This window comes from Brassica napus, chromosome C2 (assembly GCF_020379485.1).
Source record: "Brassica napus cultivar Da-Ae chromosome C2, Da-Ae, whole genome shotgun sequence".
Taxonomy (NCBI): Eukaryota; Viridiplantae; Streptophyta; class Magnoliopsida; order Brassicales; family Brassicaceae; genus Brassica; species Brassica napus.
The window spans coordinates 13,199,173-13,211,049 of NC_063445.1; the positions used below are offsets into that span (position 1 = coordinate 13,199,173).

General features: G+C 36.0%; 3 protein-coding genes and 1 long non-coding RNA gene across 6 annotated transcripts; 1 reads left to right on the plus strand and 3 right to left on the minus strand.

The window, feature by feature from the left end:
* Positions 1–949: 949 nt before the first annotated feature.
* On the minus strand, positions 950–3,441 carry LOC125581688 (low-temperature-induced 65 kDa protein-like). Of its 2 annotated transcripts, XM_048747543.1 has the most exons (6): positions 3,272–3,437; positions 2,897–3,073; positions 2,356–2,808; positions 1,979–2,227; positions 1,277–1,948; positions 950–1,143 (listed from the first exon to the last, which is right to left on the minus strand). In XM_048747543.1, exons 1-6 carry the CDS (start codon positions 3,345–3,347, stop codon positions 1,073–1,075), a joined length of 1,698 nt encoding a protein of 565 aa, XP_048603500.1. In that variant the 5' UTR covers positions 3,348–3,437; the 3' UTR covers positions 950–1,072. The 2 variants fall into 2 exon arrangements, with proteins under 2 accessions (XP_048603500.1, XP_048603499.1); XM_048747542.1 differs by having other exon boundaries at positions 1,277–2,227; positions 3,272–3,441.
* Positions 2,616–3,784, plus strand: LOC125581689. 2 transcript variants are annotated; one of them, XR_007319346.1, is made up of 3 exons: positions 2,616–2,778; positions 2,884–2,988; positions 3,438–3,784. It is a non-coding gene; the product is annotated as an uncharacterized LOC125581689 (long non-coding RNA). The 2 variants fall into 2 exon arrangements; XR_007319345.1 differs by having other exon boundaries at positions 3,441–3,723.
* A 1,617-nt stretch (positions 3,785–5,401) lies between these two features.
* Positions 5,402–5,956, minus strand: LOC106416874. Its single transcript, XM_013857759.2, has one exon. The coding sequence runs from the start codon at positions 5,954–5,956 to the stop codon at positions 5,402–5,404; it is 555 nt and encodes a 184-aa protein (XP_013713213.2).
* A 1,523-nt stretch (positions 5,957–7,479) lies between these two features.
* LOC106418346 (myosin-7) lies at positions 7,480–10,812 on the minus strand. The gene is made up of 7 exons (XM_013859036.3): positions 10,546–10,812; positions 10,234–10,434; positions 10,002–10,124; positions 9,879–9,916; positions 9,713–9,806; positions 7,926–9,640; positions 7,480–7,853 (listed from the first exon to the last, which is right to left on the minus strand). The coding sequence occupies exons 1-7, from the start codon at positions 10,615–10,617 to the stop codon at positions 7,631–7,633; spliced, it is 2,466 nt and encodes an 821-aa protein (XP_013714490.2). The 5' UTR covers positions 10,618–10,812; the 3' UTR covers positions 7,480–7,630.
* Positions 10,813–11,877: the final 1,065 nt, after the last annotated feature.

The following is an 11,877-nucleotide window of genomic DNA, read 5'->3' on the forward strand; positions in this document are numbered from 1 at the left end:
GTGATGAGTAATGTGTGGACATGTAATGTTAATGTGTTGATAGTAGATAACGTGGACAAACTCTCTGTTTTGATTCCATAAAACTATAAAACATGTGGACATGGTCTCATGTTACTAAAATTATACCATAAAATGTAGACACGGACTATGTTATCTCTAACACAAGCACTTGGCTTCTTCAGCCCAATTGATAAATTATATGTAATTAAACTTCAATCAAGATGAGAAAGAGATGATATTGTGAGTATGAGCGGAGAAAAATCAAAGAAGCGTTTACCTTATGTCGGAGAGTAATAGATCTTGCTTGTCAGAGATTTCCGATCTAAGGAATTTGCGCTTTGTCATGATGTGGATGGATGTAAATTTGATTAGAGTTGAATTTAGATCGTGAGATGATGAATGGAATCGAATGAATATTGTCCATGTCCACAACTAGTTTATAATTCTGTTAAGATGTCAATGTCCACAACTAATTTATAATTCTGTTATTCACGTTTTGGTGTCCACATCTACATTTAGTTTTGTTTACACATTAATATATATAATATATATATATGAAAATGTATCTTAAAAGATAGAGAATTGTATATATAGTTTATTATGACAATTATTTTTGTTTTAAATATTTTAGAACTTGAGATAAAAGTAGATATAAACATAAAGTAGAATAAAAAAAATAATAAATGAAATAAAAAGAGGAGATAGATTTTCTTTAGTTTAGGGTCATAAGAGTATTTTTGACAAAAGAAAGTGTATTTCAAGTGATAAGTGTCTTGTAATGTAATTTGAATGTGAGAAAGTGTTTCTAGATGTAAAAAATTTCAAATTCATAAATCACCATAAGATTGGAACACCTAATAAGTATCTGACTCTTATTTACCCTCTCTGAATTATTTTGCACTTGAGCTATAATACTCTACCCTCTACGGCCACTAGCGGGTAAGTGAAAACTTAACAGGAAGCACATATATTATTTCATTTTTTACACAAACAAGGATTACAGCAAGACCACATAGTGGCAAAACAAAGGCATCAGCGAAACCACACAAACATTCAAAAGCAAAACAAAATCTCAGTTCCCAGAATCTTGAAGTCCCCTCTGCCCGGTCAGAGCTCCACCAGAATCCGGAAAGCCAGTAGTCCCTACCATTACAACAAAACATTAGCAAAACCACAAATTAGAAGTAGTAAAATACACCAAAATGTTGTTAATCAATAACACAATAAAGACAAAAGAACTTTTTGATCAAAAAAAAAGAGACAAAAGAACTTTTACCAACGGTGGAACCAAGCGACTGTGAAGACTGGTCAACAGAATCTGAAGAATTGGGCTTCACTTCCTCCGTTGTACCACCGAGCCAAGAAGTGACAGCTCCTCTAAGCTTCCCCACCATTCCCCCTCCCCCTACTTTCGCTTCCTCTGCCTCACCATGTTCTTTTTCCACCAATGTCTGGTCAGCAAGGATCTTCTCCACCGTCACTTCAACTTCCTTTGTGGTCATAGTCTTCTTCTTCTCTCCTCCTCCGAGCTGAAGTTTCTCAGCAATCACCTCCGCTAACGCCTTGTCTTCTTCTCCAGGTCTCAGCTTCTCCGCCAAGTAGTCTCTAGTCAACACACCTTTGCCTTCCACTGGTTGCTTCTCTACCGCTCCACTACCACCTCCAGAGAGGGGCAACTTCGTCAGCACGGTTGATCCTGTCTCTTTAACCTTTTCGTAGACCGGTGTCAACTTATCAGCAACAGTTCCCGCCACTTTCTGCCCATATCCCGTGGCGGATCTAGGAGTTGCCTCATCTCCAACGGAGCTCTGGTTCTTCTCGCTTTCTCCGGCGTAACCTAGCTTTGAGGCGACGGCGTTCTTCGCAGCTATAGCTTTATCGGTCACAAACGAAGTCGCTGAACCTATCTTCTCTGTGTAGGTACTGGGTTTTGCCACGTGTGCCTCTTCACCTTTCGAGTAGAAATCATCTCTCTCTTTCGGAGGAGAGAGTTCCGGTGAGAACTGATCATGAGTCCCCGTAGGTAAATCGCTTCCCAACTCACTCTCGACTTTCACATCATCACTTCTTGCCGGAATATCTTTCCCTGTTCCAGACTCGTTCTTCAGACCAAACTCATGGCTTCTTGTCGGAAAGTCACTTTCAAATCCTCGTCCTGGTTTCTCATCTGTCACTTTCATCCTACCGAGAGACTCAACAATCTCAGGTACTCCAGCTTCTCCACCTCCTACACAAGAAGAGTTTAAAGTTTCATAACATAAACCAATCGGACATGATCCTAAGCTCCTAAATAAAACCTCATTGTTTTAGCAAAAAATAAAAAATAAAAAATAAAACCTCATTGAATGTTCTTACCTGCATGAGTGGGATCAGTAACCTTGGACTGATAATTAGTCACACCACTAAGATAACTCGACTCTCCTCCTGGACCAGCTGGATCATCCTCCAACCCTTTAGGCCTCTCTCCGTTGACTCTCCGTTGACCATCGAGATATTCATCTTCACCAGGAGTAAACGTCCCTGTCACATCCTCTGTTGCGGATAACAGAGACGCAGGCGTCTTCATTGGTGTCTGATGAGCCTCTCTGCTCTCATCCCTATCCGAAATATCTGCCGGATAAGACGCTGCCTCGTGTCTATACAAGGTTTCTCGTAATGGCTCAGGTTCAACGGGTTTGGTGTAATCCGAAGACACGACCGGAAAAGCTTTTGTCCCTGGTGGAACGATCTCCTCAGGTGCCGGAACACTAGCTTCTCCGGGATGACTCAGTGACTCAGGTTGGCCCGTTACACCGCCGTGAATATGCACTGTGCCACATTGAGATATGAAACAGAAGAACCGTCAATGTTATAAGAACATAAACCGTTATGTTTTTTTTTCAGGCAAGGGACAAACCTGGCGCGCCGTGCAATTGTGGGTCTTGCTCGTCATTATCATCATCTTCTATTTCGACATCATGATTGTGCTCATGACCCTGACCATGTTTGGTAAGACTGTTCTTGATCTTCTTAGCTTTTTCTTTCACTTTCTTCAACACTTTAGTTGCTCCTTTCTCTTGATGCTCTTCTTCCTCTGTTCCCACAATATATTAGACAAATAAACATATATGATCAGCTTGGTTTAGTAAACATTAGTTTCTGGTTTAATTTAATATACGCTCAGTTTAAAGTGAATGAAGACTAATATACTCAAGTTTTCTCTCTCGTTCTGTTATGAATTCGAAATTTTGAAATATTGAAATTAAAAATCTACTTGCGCATATGTATATACCTGAATGGTGAATTCTGATTGGATCCTCAGCTTGATCATGATCATAAGGACGTGTCATCTGTGACTGCATATCCATTTTCCAACGCTGTGTTTTCTTTCAAGGGAATCAATCAACAAAATTCTCTCTGTTTCTGTGTATTGTTTTTCTCTGTGGCATTTCTCTAAGAAGCATGAGGAGGGTTTAATAGAGACAGGAGAAAGAGCGATGACATGTGGCCGAACCATCTCCCTTTGGCTTGTAACTCTCTACTTCTGTAGGATACTGACACGTTCGATGTGTCCGTTTGGTCCTGCCACGTCTCAGAGCTTTGTTTTATACGTGGCTATGTTGCCAAATAAATCATGAGTTATTCTTGGGTTCACCCCTAGGTTTAGGTTCACCAACCAATAGAAAATTGTCATTTTAAATCTAGTATCTTTTAATTAAGGAAACCAAATAACTTTCAAATTATATTATTTTTTCAAAATAAAATTTAAAAATAAATAAAAATAATATATAAAAAACGAATTCAAAAAAAAAAAATGTTGTCAACAAAACACTAAACCCTAAACTCTAATACTAAACCCTAAACTCAAATCCTAAACCCTAAATCCTTGGGTAAACCCTAAATCCTTGGGTAAACCCCTAAACCTTTGGAAAAACACTAAACATGTTGTCAACAAAACACTAAACCCTAAACTCTAATCCTAAACCCTAAACCCTTGGGAAAACCTTAAACCCTTGGGTAAACCCTAAACCCTTGGGTAAACCCTAAACCCTTAGTTAAACCCTTAGGTAAACCCTAAACCCTTGGAAAAACACTAAACATTTGGATAAATTCTAAATTATAAATCTTAAACACTAAACTCTAAATCTTAAAAATAAATATTTTTTTTAAATAATCTTTTTTTAGAACTATTGTTATTTTTATTTATTTAATTTTTTATTTTTTATTTTAAAAGCATAATATAATTTGGCAAGTTATTTTGTTTCCTTAATTAAAAGATACTAGATCTAAAATAACAACTTTCTATTGGTTGGTGAACCTAAAGGTTCACCCTAGGGGGTGAACCCAAAAAAAAAGTCATAAATCATTATCCTAAACCTAAAGAAGCCTGTCGACGTAACTTGTATTAAAAGGTCTGTCCACGTTTATTGGCCGCCCATCATGTAGTTTGTTCACATATGCACTGTGTGCTGTTTAAAATATATTTAACGGCACATTGGTTTTGGTCGAATTTTGAAGACGGTGCGAATAAACTAGGTCCAACACTATTTGAAATCTCACTGCGTGCTGTCTCGAAGATAGAAAAACGACAGATCGTTCTTAAAGTTCTCATGCACCATAGTAGTTTTGCTTTTGCTGTAGAATGGTAGAACTAGTTTAGCATGTTTTTCTCTGGTCTTTTAACTAAACAGTTTCATGGAGCCGGGTATTATTCCTCTCGACAAGATTTATCAAATGATTTTTTAGGAAAAATTATCAAAAATATAACATTCGTAGTACTACTTTTTTCATGTTTACACTAACCACTTTAATCTTCATTTTTAATGAAGTGTAAAAAATTAATTAATCAAGACTTAGGGTTTAAAGTTGAGGGCGGTAGAGTAAAGTTTTTGGAATGTGAAATTTAAGATTCTAATAAATATATAAATAAATACTTAAAAATATTTTCAAAAATAATTTTTAATTTTCAAAAACAAAATTTGAAAAAAAAATCAAAAAAATATTTAAACTTTTTTTATAAAAAGTTTGAATTTGAAAAAAGTATAATTCGAAAACATAAAAAATATTTTTTTTTTTATTTTTAATTTATTTAAATAATTATTTATTATATATATAGAGAACAATGTTATAAGAGTCTTTTGCCACTTAACCAAAAAAAATATTTTGAAAATATTTCTTCAAACTATCTGCTCATTAGCCCCCGCAATCTCGGATGAAGAGGATAATTTGTAGATGTGATACGATTTCTCATTGTTTTGTCGATCAGCTTTGCAACTTGCTCCACTGACTTGGCTCCATTGTTATGCTTCCTATCATTCTATTCCCTCCACACATAAAAAATTGTAGCCTAAAAAGCCAGCCTCACTAAAATGTAGGTGAGACGGTCATATGTTGTTATCTGCAGACGACATAGGGTGATGTCTCAGTCTGAATCCGGGTCAATACCAAACAAGTTTCCTGCTACACTTAACCAAAGCGTAAATGTATACGGGCATGCAAAGAACAGGTGATCCCTAGTTTCATCTGGTTCACCACAAAAGGTGCAGAATTGAGTTTGTCCCCAAATACTTGTATGATGCCCTGTTGAAAGTCTATCTTGAAGCGCAAGCCATGTGATGAAAGCAAAACGCGGAACACCTTGACTAAACCAAACAATCTTACTCCATGGAACTCTGTTTCTGCGAGCTCTTAACTGCTGCCATGTCTGACAAGCTATAAATCGTGCGCTAAATTCATCACTCCCACGCTTCCATAAAGCTTCATCTCTGCCACCGGTGAGATTTAAAGGAAATCTCTCAATCTTCTGAACCATGTTCTGAATAAGTGGATCCCGACAGCGTCGAAATCTCCAGACATCATCAACAAGAATGTCATTTATCTTCTTATCTCGCCTTATACCAAGTTTTGGAGTGCCTATTTCACCAGTAACTTCAATAAGTCTGCCTCTAGGATGCCACACATCTGTCAAGATTGTCATTTTTTTATGGTATTTCATCATCTATTATATTCTTTAAACTAGTGACATATTGATAGCAACAATTTCTTTTTCCTTCCGCATCATCTACTTACAATAATCTTGATATTATATGAAAATATCTCTTTAGTGATGGTAAACATGAATAATGGTATAAAAAAGTGATAAACATAAAAATTCCTTTTTTTAAGTGTTATCTTTACAATCATTTTTTAAAATGATAACATGATCACTTACTCAAAAATGTGGCATGGATTATACCAAATTATGACTTCTTAAAGCATATTATGAAAAAGTACAATTATACAAATTCACATATAAGATAATAATATATAATCGTTACTATAATTATAAAAATACAAACAAAAGAATTTAAATCTTATATGTGATCTATTATAAGTTTGCACACTAAAATTTTTATAACAAATAAAATAAAAATACTCATTTTTATGGTATTTTATATATTTTCAAAGTTTCTAATGAGAAGTCATCCAAAAATTGAAAAATATATGATATATTTCTTTATTATATTTACAATTTATGATTAAACTAGAGGATTATTTCTATAATATTTATGTTTCTGATTTCTTAAAATTTAGTATATACATGGTATTATAATTCATGTATATTTAAGACAAAATACACTAAAATAACATGTACTTTATATTTTATAATATTTCTTTCTGTAAATAATTTTTAATATACTATAGATGTTTTATATCTCCAAAATTTAATTATGTTTACAAGTTTTTTTGATATATCATATTTATTTTAAAATAAATATGTCATTAGATTAAAGAATATAATATTTATTTACAATTTTTCATATGATATCAAGATTATTGTAACATGAATAATTTTGATTATAGATATTTACATTTTGACAAGATTTTTGAAACATCATAATAATTTATATATCACACTATATAAAGGATAATAATTATTTACTCTTCTTGAAATGATTGAACCCCATACATGAATGCAGAGACTTCTATAGTTATTAACTCTGAGGAGCTTATAGGCTCTATGGATTATGATATGATATCCTCACTACGGACTGGTGTAGTGACCAGAGTTTAATATCAAGAGGAAGAGCCCTACCATACTAGAGTTCCTTAGGCCATGGACACCAAGCGATCAAAATAGGTATTTGTCCTATATGATCTTATTCCTATCTATAGAAGTGAGATTGGGTTCATACCAGTGATTGCTCTTTACATTAACACCATTTTTCTTTTTGCTGTCTCTATCTTACGCAGTTAATGGATCTGGAAGCCAAACAAAACTGGTATGGACAAGTAGAGAAGCAAACACAAACCATGCACATTCTTTATTCACGTTCTTGAAGATCATAATTAATGGACCATATTGTGGAGTCTTTTTTTTTTTAAACTAAAAGCATGTTGCCCAGAAAAAAAGGAACCATAAGCTTTGAGACATTGAGGTAATTCTTATACGCAGGACATAGCTCATATAACTTTTGATAATTGGGTTTATATTTAATCTTTTAGTAGAGACAAAATGCATTTCAGAAAAAATAACCCACTGATTTTCTTGACAAAGTTGAAAGTAAATGTTTTATGAGATAAATGAATTCTATTAACAACACACAACTTCATATAGTTATTCTTCTTCGTCTATGATGTTACAAACAAATTGTATTAGCATTACAGAATACTAAAACTTCTTACCGTTCTTGAGGTTTCTGACAGCCATCACAAGTTGTTGTCTTTCTCCTTCAACCTCTGCAAATCTCAAGCTTATCTCTGAATACCTCTCTTCCATCTCCTTCAACTCTCTCTCCATTGAACTGTTTTTGTTCTTACAATACGCCAATTCGTCTGATAGCTTCGCTAGATTCTCCTCTTTCTGCCCATTTTCCTGTGCCCTTGCTTCCATCCTGTTAAAATTGTCTGTCATGTTAGAATCTCAACACAGACAAATTTACTTAAGTGTTGTTATATCTACATACCTTGCATCTAGGATCTTAGTCATCTCCTCTTCTTTTCTCCGGATATCGACTTTCAAGGTTGATACTTGCTTCCTCAGTTCTTCATTCTCCATTTTTTCTTGAACAAAGCTGTTCTGTAATTCACTGTACTGCAGGCTAAGACCTTCTACTTCTCTCTTCAGATTCCCAAGCCTCGTCTCTTTCTCATCGTTTGAAGTCTTACTGAGAGTCAACTCTCTCTGAACTGTCTTAGCTTCTTCTTTAGCCAAACCAAACTTCCTCTCGAACTCATCTCTTTCTTTCCTCCACTCTTGGATGATCTTCTCCGTCTCAGTAGCCGCTGCATTCGATTCTTCCCTCATCTTAGTGAGCTTCAGGACCTCGCCTTCAAGCATCTGGACTTTCATCGACAAAGCCTCGCTCTTCTCTTCCACGCTCTTCTTCACCTCTCTCTCTTGCGTGATCTCTCTTTGTTCTTTCTCTCGCATTTCCTCTAGATTCTTGTTCTGCAGACGAAGCTCGTTGGCCTCAGCCAAAGTCTTTGCTGTCAGATTATCGTGCTCGCTCAGCTTCGACTCCATTTCTAGAGAAAGCCTCTTGCATTTCTCCTGAAGCCGCTCCGCAGCTATCGCGTTTTTCCACCTCGTCTTCCTCAGATTCTCCTCTGCCTTGATGGCTCTTTGCTCTTGCTCCGTTTTCTCCCTCATCATTGTCTCCATATCTTCATCGAACGCTCGTGCTTGATCCTCGACTTCCTTCTTCAACTCCTTCACTTGACTCTCGAGCTCATTAACTGTAATCAAACATTCAGAGTACTCCAGAGATTGCTGCTTCAGTTTCCCTTCTAATTCTTCTATAACATCCTTGGAATCAGAGACTTCCACATGCTTGTGCTTTTCCTCCTTCAAGGACTCGTACTCTCGAGTCAGATCATCCAAAAGAATCTCCTGTTCTTCGTTCTTTCTCCTGTAAGACTCCAGCTCCCAATCTAACTCTTCGATTCTTTGCTTCAGCTTATCCATCTCTTCACCCTCCTTGTCTCCAGAATCCATCTCTTCTAGAGCACTATTCAGAGAAGATATCTCATTCTTCTTCTCCTCCAACAACTCATTGAGATCCCTCACAGCGAGGATCAAATTGGAGTTAGACTCCTGCGTCCTCTGCAGCTGCAGCTTAAGGTTACTAGTCAAATCCCTCTCACAGCTCAGCTCATCTCTAATCTCCTCGATCATATTACTCGAGTCCTCGCTGAAGCATCTCATTCTGCTTTCGGCATCGGCTTCGTCTCTGCTCTTCTCCACCCTGAGCTTCTCGCATTCCTCCTTGAGAAGGCCAACTTCCTTGGAGAGCTCTTGTATCCGTTTGCTCTCCTTGACCGCCTGTTTTCTCAAAGACTGTTTCTCCAGCTCTGATAGCTCTGACTGCCTCCTCAAAGCTTCCAGCTCCATCTTGAGCTTCTCGACAGGGTCGGTTGAGTCAGTGCCAAGGGACAATCCTCTCTGGAAACTGTTCTCGGGGCTGTTTCTTGACTCGACGTAGCTTTCGTCTGATGTTGAGCTAGCTGACCAGTCTGTGTTCGACCTCCTGTGCCCGTTTTTGGTTGCCGGAACTGAGTTGTGCCGTTGAGGCAAGCGTGGGTTCCCGTCTGAACCATCCATCCACCCTGATTCGCCAATGGAGTCAAAGGAACCTCCTAGACCAACGTTCTTGGCCGTGTTTACATCCAAGCTCCTTTCCTGCAAAAACAATACAAAACATTCAATTCAAAAGGACTTTGAGACAGTTTCTGAACCAAGAAGAACCCTTACATCTTGGTTATACCCCTCCAAGTCATCATTGCTAGGTAGACTTCTGAAGCTATCCTCATTGGAGAGTGTTTGGTCTTTGTTTTCCTCAATAAGTCTGCAAGAAGTTTGCAAGTCAAGAGTCTCTTCTTAACAGGTAAACTGATAATTAATTTACAAACTATGTTACCTTGGATCATTTGCTCCTTGGATCTTCTCAATTGTTATCTGCACCCACCAACACACAAACATCTTTACTATATCATCTTGGAACCTTCTCAATACTTTAAAAAGAGAACAGAAGAGAGGTTACATTCAAGACAGCACCAGAGTTGGCAAATTTAAGAGGCAATGAGACAGTCAACGGCTCTGCTTCCGTAAGAAAATCAGCAAAATCAATCGAAGCTTCTCCTAGAAATCCAGATTTGGAAGAACCCTGAAAACCATTTTTGGAAAAGAGAGAAAACAAAAGGTCAAAAAGTCTTCTCTTGTTTTTTTTTTTCAACAAGAACTCGAAAAGACATTTTGTTGTTGAATTCACTCACTGTTGCAACAACGAAATGGTAAATCTTCTCACGAACAATCCCAGATTTGGGTTCTTTAATAAGCTTCACTGAGACATAGATTGGATTCTCCCATGAACAGATCCCTTCCTTAACCTCAGCTTTCTCCAGCTTAAAGGTTGGCTTCCCAACATCATCAGGTACCAATGAGATCATCAAAGCTGCTTTCTTCAGCTTTGGTACCTTCACACATTTTTATTTTTCACAAATCTTGAAACTTTGATAGATCTAGTCAACACCCATTGTCTGGTTATTGGGTTTCTGGATTTAAAGAGAGACAAAACAAACACAGACCTGAGTTGCCTGAAACTGAAGCTTGAACACAGCTTTGATCTTGTTCTTGTCGTTCCTCCATGACTTAAACATTGCTTCTCTCGAAAAGACCAAAACTTTACAAAGCCTTCACCCAAGATTCATATAAAAATAAACAAGGAAGGATGTTTTCTGATCTGTTATCAGTTTTGGAAGAATGTAGAGAGGAAGAAAACAAAACACAAAAACTGGTTTTACAGTCTGTGACCACTTTACTTGTAGAATATAAAGGTTGATTGCTACACTTTTCAATGTGAAACTTAATAAGTGAGATATTAAGTAGATTCCATCTAAAGCTTTTTTTTTTCCTCGCTTGCTTTTTTTTTATGGGTTGATTAACTTTTATTAGTTTAATGTTGAGTGAAAAGTGCTTTTCTTTTTAATGCAGTAAGGCATATGTAATGTAGGTGTTTTTCTATGTGTCCTTGATTTTTAATAGACATCCCATCCTTTCTTTTAGTAGACACCCCAACGTCTCTTTAATTTCTTGCGTGACTTTGAAAATCTTTAGTCTGTAGTAAATGTTATTAGGTGGAGAGTTTAAATCTGATATAAAAAGAATCGATAATTTTAGCTTTAAAATGAAAAATATTTTGGAAAATATTTAATATTTTAAAATAAAATACTTTGATTCTATAGATTAATTTTAACTATTAAAACCAATTATTTTATTATTAATTAAATTATCTTAATTACAATTTTAAATTTAAGTTACGATAAAATAAAACATAGTTTTTCGTGATACTTCGAAAACATGAAATAATGTAATAAAACAAAAAAATATCAAAATAATGTTTATTGATCAATAGAGCATGAAACCCAAGTTATAGTTACTTGTTTTTGTAGTCGAAAGTAAATAATAGTCTATCATCTTCTAGGTCTATGAGTCTCTTTTACTGGTAATTTTGTTCAAAATTTATGTTAAATCTTTTCATGTCCGGAAATATGAAAAGATCTCGTTTTTATTAAAAGTTTTCCATTTTATCGAAAGATAGGAAGAAAATATGACCCGATGACCGAATGTCGTTTAAGTAGAAGAGAGAAGGTTGGCGTTTTGCTCTAAATATGAAAAATTGCTTCTGAATTAACTATCTCCAATAGTTTGTCTTTTATCTCTCGATTTCGTGAATGAAGTCTAAAGATAACTTATGTCTTATGACCGACCATAATCATATCTTCACAGCAGGTGCATGGATGGAGTGAGCAGACTGTCGCTTCTTAGAGGTTTTCTGGATTACCCTGATCTAGACCATAAAAAAATTTAGTAAGAGATATCTCGTTAAAAGTTCTAGGAGCGACTATATATGATCTCTT